The following is a 15557-nucleotide window of genomic DNA, read 5'->3' as shown; positions in this document are numbered from 1 at the left end:
AATTTTTTTTTTTGTTGGGGGGGGGGGGGGGAGGGGGCTAGGGGAATCAGAACATCAAACATGTTCGTCTTACTAGGAATTTTTCCTACTATATACTCCACATTTTAATAAAAAATCAAAATTTTTACTCAAATCAGATTTATTCAAAATAAATTAATAATTGAATAAGTATAATATATTTGCTGTGTGATTGGTCATTTTTTTCTGAATATAAATCGACCACATCGCAAGTGCATAACATTTACTATATAATTGGTTTAGATTCGATCAAATTCGATATAAGTTAGAATTTTCCCACATTAAGAATGTCTTATTCATTTTTTTTTGCTAGACATTAATAAAAAATTTTGATGTCGACTCATGCTCAATTTTATCAGTGTTCGTTGGAGCTCGACTCAATTAATAATTAAAAAAATAAATTTATTATACTTCAAACAAATTTGAACGATAAAAATATAAATTAAAAACTGTTTTATGTATATGCAGGAGCAACGCGTGCGACGCCGCAACAGAGGAAGCCCACAGCGGCCAAGAAGCCCGGGGAGGACGACGAACCAATAGCTAAACTACACAACCACCCCACAATTATGGAATCATCACTGCTGGTGAAGCGGCAAGCCGCGGCATCGCGGTCTGTGCGGAGCAGCAGGGCGATGGTTGAGAGCGTAGAAGAAGTGTGCAGGGACATTGCATGGGGCGAGAAGAGGGAGGTGGGGAGAATAGGGCTGGTGTTGCAAGATCAGCTGTGCAGAGAGTTGATTGAGGAGGTGGTTAAAGAGTTGGTGAAACCTTCCCGCAATGTGCAGCCGTTGCCGCTTGAGGCGTGCAAGAGGAGGCTCTGTTTCTGATGTGGTCTTGGGAATATGGGAGTAGAATTTGCAAGTTTTGTGGTTTTGTGTAGAGTGTGTTTGATGTAGGTGGATTTTAGGGGAATAATGATTTGTATCGAGTAGATTGTGTGTGTGTCATTTTTTTTTTTTTTTTAGGATTCTTTGTTTATAATTGTACGTTTTCAATTTAAATTTGAATAAAAAATGCTAACGTTAAAGAAAATATAACTTCATATTTTCAAATGGAGTCAAAGTGTAATTGATCCTGCATAATATCACTTAGGATGTGTTTGGTGCAAAATGTTTTGCAATCCAAATTCATTGCAAACTCATCTAGACTCTAACCCGAAACCAACCCAAAATAGGAAAATTCTAGTTCGAATTGGGTTTGGCCGAACCAAACCAATGACACTTGCTCGTGATTGGTCACTATTTTTGAACTGTATATCAATCACACAAGTGTATTATAGTTGTCATATAATTTATTAAAGTTCGACCAAATCAGATCTAGGTTAAAATTTCCTCTCAAAATAAGACAAATTTGGAAGGGACACTGATTTACCCGAATCCATTGTCAATCTAATTTTGAGAGTCAAACTAGACCAAGAATTGGGCATGCCATGAAACCCAATGATTCTATTTTTTAAAAGGCTTTTGTGGATTCTGGAGCTCAACTTTTGATTATTCTTTGGGTTATCTTGAGCCCACTAAAGTTGTAGGACAATTTTGATGTGTAATTATTCTTTCTAATGCTATAAAGGCTAACCCAAATACCCACACAATGTTGAGCTTGGACTAAACTTGTCGCTTTTTGCATGACCTAACAATTTAATAAATATATAACATAAGAAAAAAATGCAAGCAACCCTTTTGTGATATTGTAAATGAGCAAATTATTTTTTTATGAAAAAATTAAATAGTGATTTACCTCCTTATATTTATTAAATACAATAATTTAACCCCCTATAATTTTTAAATTGAAATAATTTACCTCCCTATATAAGGAGGTAAATTGCTTTATTTTAAAAAGTACAGGAGAGTAAATTGCTATATTTTTTTTCATATGGGGGTAATATACTCATTTTTAATATCACGGGAGGGGGAAGGAAGGGGGGTAAATTGCTATTCACCCTATAACATAATTCTATAATCAAGAAGATAATTTCAAATGAGAATGTAAACGTATACAATATTGAAAATCTATTCTTAAATAAAATAATTAATGTAATCTTTATATATGTGATGTGTGTATATTAAATAAAACAGAAGATGTAACAGTATTAGAAGTTGAAAATTCAATCTGTGAAACGTCAAACAAAGAACTAAATAGTAAGATAATGGGCTGTCATATTGGGATATTTTTTTTTGGGTAAATGTGAGTTTCATTAATAAAAAAAGATTGTACAGTACAACAGTACTCAACTGGTGGTTTATCCCTCGACAGACCAAGGGATACGCCATAATCTATATAACGCACATGAACTAATAGAACTAGATCATATTGGGATATTTATTGGACGATTGTTATTTGTGAGAAAATATTTACCCTATTTAAAATATATTCCACCATAAAGATTGGAATATTATTAGTTCCCTCCACCACTAATTGTGACCTCTAACAGCCAGCCACCATTGATGACTAAGTCAAATGTTGTTAAATCTTAGTGGGAACAATAGTTTAAGTAAAAGATAGGGCAAAGAGACCATTGGAATGAGGAACCTTAACTCCACCAAATACATCTTTTTCCAAAGTGTCCAATGTTGTTAAAAATGTCACAACTTTTGACTTATAAAAAGCAAATGAATTTGGTCTCCTAACCAACACCATATCTAAATCCAATCCACCACATAACCACTCCATTCACAATCATCAAGAGAGTTAATCAATGTACTTAGTGGGAGGAGAATGTTTGGTTGATAGATTAAAAAAAATATCATCAATATTTGTAATAATTCCATCATTTGATACCAGAAAAACGACCCACATTATAATTTTCGTCGAAAATCATAGGAGTCCGCTATTGCTGTAAAATGCTCGATCTGGACTATATATAATTGCCACCAAAGGTTAATCTCACTGTTACATTTCGATTTCTAAACTTTTAAAGAAATACCTTAGGCTACATTAGGATTAAAAGATTTAAATTTGGAAGAATTTCAAGAAATAATTGACATAAATAATAAAATTCGTAAAATGTTCAATAAATTATAATTTAGAAGTAGAGTTGAATCAAATTCTTTGTATTTAAAATGATCCAAATAAATTTAAAATATTTATTATTAGGGATTTGAAATTATTTCATTTCTAAAAGCTCAGAAGCTGTTTTTTTTTTTTAATTATTATTATTATTCGACCTTTTTGAGAGGTTTTTGGCTATTAGTATCACGGGGTCTATTGTATTTAACTTAATAATTCAAAACTATTTTTTATATACAAGTGGACTAAAATGCCTTATCGATTATTTACAAATAATTATTTAATTAATTAACTGTATAAATATTTTTTTATTTATGTATATGTAAAGTTAATTTATTTTATATATTTTAACTTATTAATTTTAAGTTAAATACAGTTACCACCTCTAAAATATTCACCCTACATCAATTATTTCTCTAAAATATTAAAACCTTAAAAAAAAAAAAAACTCTGATATTTGATTTTTAACTTTGAAAAGTTCATTTTACCTTTACAAAAGTTGCTTTTTGGAAAAAAAATAAAAAAAAATTAAAATACCAAAATCATCATTTTTTGAAACTTTTTTCTAATTCTAGTTTAACTCATTCATAGATTTCTTTTTATTTTTGTAATTTTAAAGTACTTGAACTCATTTTATTTTAATTTCACTTGTTTGTCAAACCAAATTAAAAATAAATATTAATTTGGTTTGACAAACAATTGAAACTGAAATGAAATGAACCCAAGTCTGTAGTATTATAAAAATAAAAAGAGCTCGATAAATAAGTGAAATTAGAATTAGATAAATTTTGATTAAGGACGATTTTGTTATTCTAAAAATCTCTTTATTTTTTTTTTTCACAAAGTAATTTTTAAAAGGATAAAATAAAAATTTCAAACATTTTTAGTTAAGGGTGGTGGGAGTTTTCGAAGGTTTTAATACTTTATGGGTAATTGAAGTGGGATGTATATTTTAGGGACGGTAACTATATTTAATATATTTTTTATTTATTAGTAAATAAATATAATTTAAATTTAAATTATGCATAGCATAATAGCATTAAAGTAAGAAATAAAATAGAGTCATAGCATAGGAAAAGAAGAGTGTTTTTCGTTTTGATTCTCTGCCATTTCCGAAATCGATTCTCCACTCACATCGCATACGTCAATCAATCAATCACTCCGCAAACAAATTCTACAGCTTTTCCCAACCAGAACACAAGAATTAAAAGGAGAATCGAAGCCCCTGAAACTACAAGAGGAGCGGGAGCGGGAGCTACAATCAACGTCTGAAGAGCTTAGTTCAAGGTTGGGGAGCTATGGCGGGGAGGGATTTCCTGGTGTTTCTGGCCCTAACTGTTGTGTCATCATCACTGGTTCTGCCGAAAGCCAGTGGGAATTCAGAGGGCGACGCGCTCTACGCGCTCCGCCGGAGCTTCTCCGACCCGGATAACGTGCTGCAAAGCTGGGATCCGAACCTTGTGAACCCGTGTACCTGGTTTCATGTAACCTGCAACCAGGACAACCACGTCACTCGCGTGTATGTGAAATATGCTTTTGTGACTGTTTGTATGAATCTTTTGTGGATTTGGATTGTTTTCTCCTTTGGCTTACTTTGTTTGAATTTTTGGCGACAACTGTTTGATCTTCTTTGACTGGTTGAGGGAAGTTTGTCGGATTTTTTCTTTTTTCTTTTTGGTGTTTTTCCTCTTCGTTTCTCACATTTTTGTAGTGTGTATTACCTGTGTGAATAGGTATGATTAGGAATTGAATTGGTTATTCAAAAAATATATGGCGAAATTTTTGTTGCTATATCTATTTTTGCTTCAGTTGCTGAATGGCAGAGTTTGGATTTTATATGGAAGAATATCTGTTTCAAAGTGAATTTCCACCTCTATTCCTTATGATCGGCAGCCGTGCACTCATATTCTTCGTAGTCATAGGTGTTTAGGAATTTGGGAAGTGCTGAAATTCTTTTTATAGTAAAAGGGATGAATGAAGTTTTAAGAGACAGTTTTGTGTATGGTTCTCAATGAAATTGGGTTATATGAATGGCTGTCTTTGAGCAAGATTGCAACTGGAAGCTGGGTTTGTGGCGATTGTAGATGTAAATGCTAATTGATATTAGGTTGCGTTCGGATGTGGAGGATTTACACTAGAGGGAAGGATCAGGGTTAAAGAATCTCAAGGGCATGCAACATTGAGTAGATTTGGTATCTATAACAATGGTTGAAAAATTGTCCTAAATGGTTGCTAAAGGATTTCAAATATAGTAGTGCAAGTTGTCCAACCAAGTTGCGGTAGATTGCCTATTATGGATTAGAAATCTTTAACTCTCATATCCTCTGCTCCAAACACTCTGTTAGATAATTAACTTATTATCGGCTGGTTTTCCTCTTTGCGTTCTTTTCGACTTCCCTCTTTTTTAGTATGCTTTTTGATGATTGTGGTCTGAACCTTGCAATTTCTTTCATCACTTGATAGGGACCTTGGAAACTCAAATTTGTCTGGTCATCTAGTTCCCGAGCTTGGGAAACTGGAACATCTCCAGTATCTGTGAGTATTATGTAACACTTCCATTATTTGTTATTGGTTGCTCACTTGTTTAAACCATTGCTTATATTTTTGCATAAAAGATTATGCCCACGATCTATCATAGCAGGCAGCAGTGATGATACTTTCCGTTCTTACATGAAACTCATGCTTAATTGTTTTTGGAAATTTCTTTATCCATTTATTTCCTTATCATTACCTGTCTTTGCTGTTTTCGGGCAAAATGAAACCTGATGTCTTTATCTTGCAGGGAGCTCTATAAAAATAACATTCAAGGCGAAATTCCTGCAGAGCTTGGTAACCTGAAGAACTTAATTAGTTTGGATCTGTACAACAACAATATCTCAGGAAGAATACCTCCATCACTGGGAAATTTGAAATCTCTTGTCTTTTTGTAAGTTTGTCCTTCTCTCTCATATAATTTTACATGTGTATCTGGAGGTGGTGTTTTGATGCAGGTCGCAGACAATTCTATTTAGCTTCTTTCATCTTTGACCACCCTTAGCTCAGACTGCCGGTGCATATTCGATACATTGTTCAATTGCTTCGTAAACCTACATCCATAATTTTATAGCATTAGTTGTTGAATTGACTTTTTACAAAGAAGCTGCAGGCCTTCCATCCTTTCTCCCTTAAATGTGTGTGCATACAGCATACTCCACGTCAATTTGCAAATGCTTCAGCACTTTATTCCAAGTCAATAATCTTTGTTTCTTTAACAGACGTCTTAATGATAATCAGCTAAATGGACCAATCCCAAGGGCACTTGCTAGTATATCTAGCTTGAAAGTTGTGTAAGTACTTTTGATTTTACTTTCTTATATCCTTATGCTAGGAGTTACATGATGCAAGAAAGTTAATAATATCTGCTTTTGTTTTTGTAGAGATGTCTCAAATAACAATTTGTGTGGTACAATACCTTCTACTGGTCCATTTGAGCACATCCCCTTAAACAAGTAAGATACTCAAGTTATAGGCATTGTTTAAATAACAATTTCCAATCTTTTTGCTTCAACTTCTTCCATGTTGATTAATATACTAGTTTATCTCAACTTCTTTTTGAAAATTTTCATGATCTCCCATCCCGTATTTGCTAATTGATACCACTTTGTCATCGATATCCTCTCCAAGAATACTTGGCATTATCTGCAAACTCGTACTACTCTAAACCTGGTAATCTAGTTCATTTGCAAAGCTAATTACCTGCTGTCCCAATTTCTTGTGGTTGGGATCCAACGGTGAAGTAAATAGGCAGTAACGAGATGTGGCTTACTGGTTTTCAAAGAAGAAAAGGCTATTCGGTGGTGTATTTCTCTCTTGTTTTCTTTTACTTGGCTGCCCATGTTTCTTTTTTTCCACTTTCCCTCTATCTGTATTTTCCCCTTTATTCCCTCAGTTCCTGCGACCTGGTTTTGAAATTTTCGTGACTTGCGCCCTTTCATTTGCAGCTTTGAGAACAATCCTCGACTGGAGGGTCCAGAGCTGCAGGGACTTGCAATTTATGATACAAACTGCTGGTAAAGAAGTGGGTGGTTGATATAGAAATCTTCTTGTTCCAAATGGTGCTCTTCCTTAAAATGTACTGAGTTGGTATGTTCCATAAGATTCCTAGAGTTGTAAACTTATTATAGTTATCTGTAAAATTACTGCTGGTAATTGGAACTATGTTTTATGTTATCTTTGAGCATCTTGGTATATCCCCTCCTAAACCGGTCAAGAAATTTCGTGGACTTGAGAACCTTCACTGCCAAGTTCATGTAAAGGTGATGCACGGGTCCAACGTGAATTTAAAGCGTACAGTAGAATCTTGCCAGTTTCACACTCGTGGAATCCTGAATGTATTTATGTTCAAGTTTTCAGACATATCTTCTTTCCACTATAGTCTCAAGGCTTTATGGTTGGAAGCAAAGAGCTTGCTCCCAACAGTGTTTGAAACAAATGACTTCCGTCTCATTCTCTATTACTATATGTAATAAGCTACGAATCAACCCATGCTCTGATGATCCTGTCATTCTTGTCGAGAACATTAAGGTAAAATTGTCATTGTCAATACAGCACAAAATTGGAAACCGATCCCATGGCCCGGCCGGTGGGAAGGTCAGCTGACCTTGGGGGTTTACCGGGCATTGCAAATCATGAAAAGCTTTCTTGCTGCTGAAAGTTTCAGAATGCAGCGAAAATAAATGACACCGAAATAGAAACTTGTGTACACCAAATTCGTAACATTTCACTCAAACTGTTGTATGTTCACAAAAAACAGTGTACAATGTAAGGTTGTCACGACAAACCTTTTCCTTTAGATGTCAAGCCACCACTTGACAATCTTAAGGTCTGCAAGTACTCTACAGGAAGACTCACTCCATGTGATAGCTCAAAACAACTGTTTACTCATCAAGAACTCAAAACTGCACTCACAAGACATACTTAACTGCCAAAGCAAAAGAAAATCTCACCAAATGTTGAAACTTCAAGAAATCAAATGAAAACTCATTCTTGAAGAAACCCATCACCTTGCTAGTTAAATAAAGAACATGGACAAAAACCCACAACTATCGAAACCTCAAAATGGTAATCATGAAATGGGACGGTGGACGTGAAGCTCGTCTTTTCCAATCTTGGATTATTATTCCCTATCAGAATCACTTGAACTTGATTCAGAGCTGGAGCTCGAACTTGAGCTCGAGCTTTTAGAGCTTTTACCTTTTCCCTTAAGAGGTGATGCCGAATGCAAGTCTTTAGGTGCTTTGACTTCAGGCCCTGGCTTTTCAGCTGTAAAGACATTGACCTCTTTCACAGTCGACGACTCCACAGAGGAACCTGCTTTGTCCACCTCAATTTCTACTGATCCAACATCTAATTTTAGCTTCAGCTGCTCCTCTGTGTTACCATCTGACACTTGCTCCGGACGCAAGGTGGTATCCTCTGAAGGAACAGGATGTGCAACATACAGTTCCGAAGTAGTTCCTTGTGTTTCTTCCAACTCAACCAAATTTAGATTGTGATTCACTGAATCGGGAAGTCCACGACTCTCTATGCTGCATTCATTAGATGGCTTATTATCCAAAGTGACATCTTCAATTGGTCTCGCTTCAAGAATTGATGTCTCGTGAGTTGAGCGAATCACACTTGAATCTCTGTGTGATTTTTCATCCTCAGAGTGCTTGGTTACAGTTTCTTCAATTGTCGATTCAGCTTGGGGAGGCTCCAAGACGACTGGCTTCTCAATTTCCTCGGCGCCGATTTGCTTAAATGCCAGATCAATATCTTCAATTCTACTAGCTTCAACCTCAGGCATCCTAGAAGCTGTATCTGTATCAAACGCAGGCTCAGCTATAGATGCCTCCAACACGACAGGTTTCTCGCTTTCCTTAGCACTGATTTGCTTAAATGCCAGATCAATATCTTCGATTGAACTAACTTCAAGTTCAGGCATCCTAGATGTTGTATCTGTATCAACTATCAGCTCAGCTGGGGTTGGCTCCAACATAACAGGCTTCTCGATCTCCTTAGCGCTGATTTGCTTAAATGCTAGATCAATATCTTCAATTGTACTAGCTTCAAGTTCAGGCATCCTAGCAGTTGTATCTGCATCAACTACTGGAGGTGGCTCCAGGACAACAGGCTCCTGGATTTCCTCAGCACTGATTTGCTTAAGCGCCAGATTGATATCTTTGGTTGTATTAGCTTCAAGTTCAGGCATCCCAGAAGTGCTATCCATATCGACTTGACCTTGATAGGACACCTCAACTTCTGCCGCCAAGACTTCAGTTTCCAGAGACATCAATTCAGCTTTCTTCACAACAGAATTGACATCTTCTATGGAGTGCACTTCGACTTCAGATATCCCAGAAATATTGTCTTCGTAATTGTGATTTACGACAAAATGAGCAGGCTGCACTTCATTCTCCTTGGACAATGTCTCGTCTTCAGATGTTTCCCCATCAGGAGAATCCTGGTCGTCTCTTTTATTGAACTCCGGTTGTGGTGCATCAATATGTTCAACTATGCTTCCTTCAGATGTTTGTAACTCTGAAATATATGCCACGTCCCCTTCATGCACATGAATATCCTCCCTTGAATTCTCTGAAAGTTTTCCAGCTTCTGTTTCATTCACTTCAACCAAGTCAACCTCAAAAACTCTCGTAGTGCTAGTTTCGGCATGATATGCTGAAGGCAAACTTTCTTCAACGGGATCTACGTGTTTTTCGAATTCAGTTGAGCCTGATCCCCATTGGTTCATACTAAAGTCCCCAACATTATCTAACTCAGATAACAGTCCTTCATCGATTTCCTTAATCTCATCTGCCTCTTCAACAATACGAGAAGTGGTTGTCTCAGAAGCACTTGACGGAAAGGAAATAAAGTCAGGAATCAATGGGGGGGTGATATTTGATGAGGGTTCATGATCAAGCTCTTGGATCTGTGGTATGTTTGATTTCTGTGTAGTCAGATCAACCTCCAGTGACTCGACTGTGGAACTTGATGCCTGCATTGTATTGAGCAGTCACCCGCGAATGTTAATTCTTGCATCTACGGATACACAGATTAGGACCACAATGCAGTCAAAATACAAGAATAATGAAAAGTCGGGACAAAATTCTCCTATGACTGTTTCTGGGTGCGTGTCTGGGAACAGAGAGTCATATAAAAGATGATAGACACATAAACAGGACAACATCAGTTCCACCAGAATACAGATTAAGATAGAATTTGTTATTCTTGTTTAATAAGGTGGCAATTATTATACAGTCAAGATTGTTAGAAAATTATACATGAAAGATTCTGCAGTACACTAAATAAAGATTTATGGGTCTAAAAAGAAATCCTGAAATCGATTGTCCAAATTTTAAGAATTGATATAGAATATAGACATTCCTGTGATACGATGATCCAAGGACACGGTGTATGTAAGAAACAAAAGAAATACTAGTTTAGTTACACATATATGCATATCTATGCAACTATATATGCAGTAGATAAATATGAAAGAATAATAATAATATTAAGGATATAACATCTTCTTCGATCTCATTGGTGAAATTGGAGAGTTTTGTAAACAGATATATACAATTGTATATAGATAAAAGATTCACAGAAGTAAATGGGAATGAACCAAAAAATGATATTAGTACAGACAAATAAAATTATACACATATGAATATTTATTGAAAAGAATGAGTTAAAACATGCACTAAATGAAGCTTTTTACTTTATGAAGTATCCTATTATAATAATAGTAAGTATTATTATAATAAATTTAAAAATGTAATATTTATACTTTGTATTATTTTAGTCCATTGGTATTAGAGAAAATAAGAGGCATTTAAAATGTAAGAAAAAGCTCGCAAGCCAAACAAAGACACTTGAGCTCGAGCTCAACTCTTCAAAGAGCTCAATCAAGTAGCTCCCCTTGAGACTGGAGGGCTCGTTCGATTCATCTCACACCATTACCTATAACCAAATACCCACCGTCTTTCCTGAATAAACAAATCCCCATTTAAGTGTGGCATAAGAGGTAAATTAGTATGTTTAGACAAACAGCCAATAAGAGTTCTCAGTTTTTGGTCAAGAAACAAGGTTTAAGACAGACATGCATCAAAACCAGCTGTTTGGCATAGGAGTTGCTTAACTAGATTTCAGTCTTTACTTTTTTAGAATGCACAATGCAAAAAGGCACCACCAGCAGCAATATAGAACTCAACTCACTTTAAAGTTTATTCAAAGAACCAAGAGAAACTGGAGAAAATAGATTACTGGAATTACTCATGAGCGAATCATGAGGATACTCGATGTTAGTTGCAAGGATTTGTGGTATCACTCAGCTCAATTAGAATGAATTGGATAAAATGAATCTAAGAAACGTTTATAGTTTAACTTACCTGCACTTCACTGAGATGCTCAAGAATTGGCTCATCCATTGCTTTATCATAAAAGACTGATGTGTTTGCTTCAGCATAATGTGTAGAATTTAAGTTTTCGTCAATTCCACGGTAAGCATCAGTCCTGGAGTTTGGTGATTGGACAGTCTCTTCCATGCTAATTGAAAGTTCTGCTTCACTCTCAAACATTGGCTCACTGACTTCAATTGGATTCTCTCTTTCAGAAACTGATAAATACTTATCCTCCTGAGGTTGATCCAGATTTTGATCTTCAGAAGATTTGTCCAGGGTCTGAATGTGTTTCTCTATGGGATTTTCCTCCACAGAAGCTTCAACAGATGATTTCAACAGAATAGAAACATCGGGTATGATACTAGGCGCAGCTGAAGAACCTTCAGTTTCAGGTCTCAAATTAACTTCAGAGGAATCAGTGCTCACGTTGTCATGCTCTCTTATTTCCTGACTACTGTCTTCAGATTCTCTATCAAGAAGAGACACTGTTCTCTTGACAATTACAGGGGGGAGACCTGGATCAGACTCTGGATGCACATCCAAAGAACTCGAAGAGGATGAGAAGTTATTCCTGACTTCCCGGGGACTGGAGTCATAAACAGGTCCTCTGTTTGGAATGTCTCTAACCAATGTACTTGTGATATTGAGATCGGCACTTTCTACTGAAGTTTGGGTTGTGATGCTTGGCTCTCCAGCAGCACTAGCTCTTCCTCCCTCCTCTAACACTGGCAACTCTTCACCTAGCATCTCAGTGAAAACCCTTTCACTTACTTCAGAAAGTGATGAAGAGCTTGAATCCCTACTATATCTCTGTTCAACAACATCAGAATTTGAAAGGTATTCAGTAGCTTGGACTTCAACTGGTCGGGTTACATTTTCTTGTCTATAATGATATGCAACATCCTCAAATTGGAAATGAAGCTCGTCGACTTCAATGCCTTTCTTCTCTGCTAGGCCTAACTCTAAAGAATCTTCTTCCGAAGATTGGCTCCCATGTCCAACATGCTCAGAAACACTCGCCATCTCAGGGATGGGTTCTGGTTCCCTATGTAGATCTTCTTTTTCCAGGGATATCAGCTCTGGCTCCCCTGATTGAGCCCCTTCAGCGATTTCTTCCATCTGGGGAATTGCCTCAACTTCTTGCCGATTATCTTCATTGGACAGCTTCCTGTCTTGCAGATCCTCAACTGAACCAATTGATTCAGTTTCAGGAACAGAACTCACCTTTGAATCACTAAGTTCACTTAATTGTCGCTGAAATGAAGAATAGCTTGATTCTTCGGAAAATGTCCGCTCGGGAACAAAGTAAGGCCTCATTTTGACATCCTGCCTGCTGGGTGCAAAAATTGAAGGCCTCACAGTAAAACTCTCGTGTCTTCGGAAGAATGGCTCTCTTGATTGAAATGTAGAAGTGAACTCCTCTTGAAATCCATCTCCCATAAGATCAGGCTTCTCTTCACTTGAGTCATAAGGAATATCAAAAGGGTTCCGTCTCGGTAACAAAATAGAAGGAGCTGAACCGGGAATAGGAGGAAGCCCTGAATCATCATAAGAATCATGAGGAAGATCAAATGGATTTTGTCTTCTTGTCGAAATGGGGGTAATATTGAATGGAAGATCAGCACTCTCCAAGTCTATCAAGTTCCTTTCCGGAAACACACCCATATTTTTCCTTGCTCTCCTCCTTAAAATTAAGTTCTCCAACCTTTGGTTCCTTTCGATCTCAGAACTTCCAAGATCCATGAGATTCTTTTGGTCCTCTTCTGTCCATGTAATGGCAGACTTTGTCTGCTCTTCCTTGTCTCCTTGTCCATCTTCTTCATCTTCACCATCTTCATTGTCATCATCTGCAGCTTCCAAATCCTCCTGATTTTCGGTCTCATCATCCGATTCATGACTTCTAGTGCTGGATTTTGGAGACCTCTCAGATGCAACATCAGAGCCATCACGGGAAATATGAACAGGTCGAGGAGCCTCTTCATCCAATAGTGGATGGAGCTCATCAAGCATCGGTATTATGTCGGCCATAGAGGCATCCGGAGAGGAACTCTCAGCCCGATCCGAATCAGAATCTGAATCACCATCCTCTTCATCTTCGCCTTGCACTTCTTCCTCTTTGTCCTCCCGCTCTTCAACTCGTGCCCAGGGAGAACGAGGAGGAGAATCCAGAGAATCCACATTCACCTTCTCGGAATCAAAAGAGTCCGCTTCGGATTTCTCATCATCCGATTCAAGAACTTCATCATTCACCTTTGCATCTGAAGCATAGTGGTTCTCCCCAACTTCCCCATCATTAAGTATCTCTTCGTTCCACTCAGCTTTCTCCTTGTATCCCAAATCACCTAAACCTCTTTCAGCTTCCCACATTTCACCATCATTCAATTCGATCTCCCGTGATCTTTCCTCAATCAACGGAGCAGTATCATCTGAACCATTCTCTCTACAAACTTCACCAAGCTTACCTGCCAGTAAATCTGTCTGCTCAGTTGACTCCTCTGCTTCATCCCTTCTCTTCTCACTGAATCTTTCAACGTAAAAGCTCTCATTCTTCTCAACAACAGTAGCATCTTCCGACACCCCAGTCTTTATCGAGACAGCCTCATAGGTTGTTTTCTCTTCTATTTCAATTTCAGGTATATTTGGTTGCCCAAAACTCAAAAGGGTTCCCAGCAAAACAGCAGTGCAAACAAGCACAGGGGAGGCAGATACCAAGAATGAAAAAATAAATGGGGATAATCTGTACAGAAATATCAAGAAACACAGCATACCCACAAGAAATGGATGACTGCAGACTGATCTAAAGCACAATTTGACTGTAAAGATCGCTCCTTTCCTCAGTTTAACTCCAATCTCCAATAATTCAATATCCATTTCTTCTATTCCTACTCTCATAAACCAATCTTTCCTTCCAAATCTGCCACATCAATAGAATTTAGAAATCATTAGATCAAGACATACCACAAAGTAAACAGACAACATAATCAAACCAAGTAACAACATAAGTCAAGAACTCACCTTAAAGAATTATACAGCAAAAATATAAACAATCGGACAGCACCTGTAAACCCAAAACAAAGGAAGCTGAGATTCCAAGAAACTAAAATGAATTTCCAGTGGAACAGAAAAATGAAAGAATTTGACAACAACTAGAGAAAAGTTAACCATACCAGCTTGAAACAGAGATCAATCTATCAGGGGGGACCGAAAGCAGCAAAAAAGTATAATCTTGATTTCTTTGCTTTACACTCACTTTCTTTCTTTTCTTGCCTCAGCTACAGCTATTGATCCAGTATTCTGTCTACCTGTACTCTAGGTATCAAATTTTATGGAGAAAAAAAAAAAAAAGAGTTTCTTGGTTGTGGGGGTGGGGGGTGGGTTGGGGGGGGGGGGGTGATTGGGGGTACCCAAAAGCAGAAAAAGTAGAATGTGGAAAAGGGAAAGATGGGATCTTTCTCTTTCTGTTCACTTTTTCTATACAGACATTCAAATGTCTTGCTTCTGTAATAAAAGAAATCTAGTGTTCCAAGTCTTTGAACGTGGTCATCTTGTGGTGCTAATCACAAAATCTCATACACAGGATTAAGCACAGATCACGGAATCTTGGTGATTATTTGATAAGAAATGCCATCAAACAGCTGTGGTTTGAGGGTTCAGGCCAAACTCTGTGAAGCCGAGTCTACGTTAATCAAACATTGAATAATTCTTTAATTTGTGTAGGAATGAGGGTGATCATTACTTTCTTGGATTAAGGACTTCAATCTGACTTTCTTTCCTATGTCTGTGATGGTTGGAAGCACAAGACAGGACCACCCCCATTACTACTTAATTACTCTTGTCTTAAAATTTAATTACTAAAATAAAAATTATGTCTTTCATTTTAAAATATTTTTTTACTTTTCTTTTCCAATTTATTTTCTACATTTATAGTTATTATTTGCAAATGAATTATGGGTTCTTGATTTTATATTCATCTACTCCATGATGTCCACTTGATTTCATAGGAGACAAGATCCAATTCAAGTATATGATTTGTTTTTTTCCACTTATTTGGATGCATATACTTAGACCCAATGATACTCAAATTTTATTGGCAGACATCAAAAGTTT

At 36.8% G+C, this 15557-nt stretch overlaps 3 protein-coding genes across 4 annotated transcripts in view; 2 read left to right on the top strand and 1 right to left on the bottom strand.

Annotated features, from left to right (window-relative positions):
* Window positions 1–996, top strand: part of LOC105155777 — a 4669-nt gene extending 3673 nt beyond the window's left edge. Inside the window, exon 3 of the mRNA XM_011071724.2 lies at window positions 487–996. Coding sequence (XP_011070026.1) covers window positions 487–848 — 362 coding nt within the window. The 3' untranslated portion in view covers window positions 849–996. The remainder of the gene's footprint in view (window positions 1–486) is intronic.
* LOC105155774 (LRR receptor kinase BAK1) lies at window positions 4084–7440 on the top strand. Its single transcript, XM_011071721.2, has 6 exons — window positions 4084–4546; window positions 5491–5562; window positions 5810–5953; window positions 6282–6353; window positions 6444–6515; window positions 7008–7440. The coding sequence occupies exons 1-6, from the start codon at window positions 4326–4328 to the stop codon at window positions 7078–7080; spliced, it is 654 nt and encodes a 217-aa protein (XP_011070023.1). The 5' UTR covers window positions 4084–4325; the 3' UTR covers window positions 7081–7440.
* LOC105155775 lies at window positions 7757–14814 on the bottom strand. Of its 2 annotated transcripts, none has more exons than XM_011071723.2 (4): window positions 14618–14814; window positions 14466–14531; window positions 11439–14364; window positions 7757–10045 (listed from the first exon to the last, which is right to left on the bottom strand). In XM_011071723.2, exons 3-4 carry the CDS (start codon window positions 14340–14342, stop codon window positions 8183–8185), a joined length of 4767 nt encoding a protein of 1588 aa, XP_011070025.1. In that variant the 5' UTR covers window positions 14343–14364; window positions 14466–14531; window positions 14618–14814; the 3' UTR covers window positions 7757–8182. The 2 variants fall into 2 exon arrangements, with proteins under 2 accessions (XP_011070025.1, XP_011070024.1); XM_011071722.2 differs by having other exon boundaries at window positions 14466–14508.

This window comes from Sesamum indicum, linkage group LG2 (genome assembly GCF_000512975.1).
Source record: "Sesamum indicum cultivar Zhongzhi No. 13 linkage group LG2, S_indicum_v1.0, whole genome shotgun sequence".
NCBI classification, from domain to species: Eukaryota; Viridiplantae; Streptophyta; class Magnoliopsida; order Lamiales; family Pedaliaceae; genus Sesamum; species Sesamum indicum.
The sequence above is the reverse complement of the archived record's forward strand: the minus strand, read 5'-3'. Positions and strand labels throughout refer to the sequence as shown.

Bases quoted from the DNA above. Each gene is read 5' to 3' on its own strand.
- LOC105155774 (XM_011071721.2), top strand. From the start codon at position 4,326: ATGGCGGGGAGGGATTTCCTGGTGTTTCTGGCCCTAACTGTTGTGTCA. The intron at 4,547-5,490 runs GTATGTGAAATA...ATCACTTGATAG, and splicing joins GACAACCACGTCACTCGCGT to GGACCTTGGAAACTCAAATT. The intron at 6,354-6,443 runs GTAAGTACTTTT...TTGTTTTTGTAG, and splicing joins ATATCTAGCTTGAAAGTTGT to AGATGTCTCAAATAACAATT.
- LOC105155775 (XM_011071723.2), bottom strand. From the start codon at position 14,342: ATGAGAGTAGGAATAGAAGAAATGGATATTGAATTATTGGAGATTGGA. The intron at 10,046-11,438 runs GTAAGTTAAACT...AATACAATGCAG, and splicing joins AGCATCTCAGTGAAGTGCAG to GCATCAAGTTCCACAGTCGA.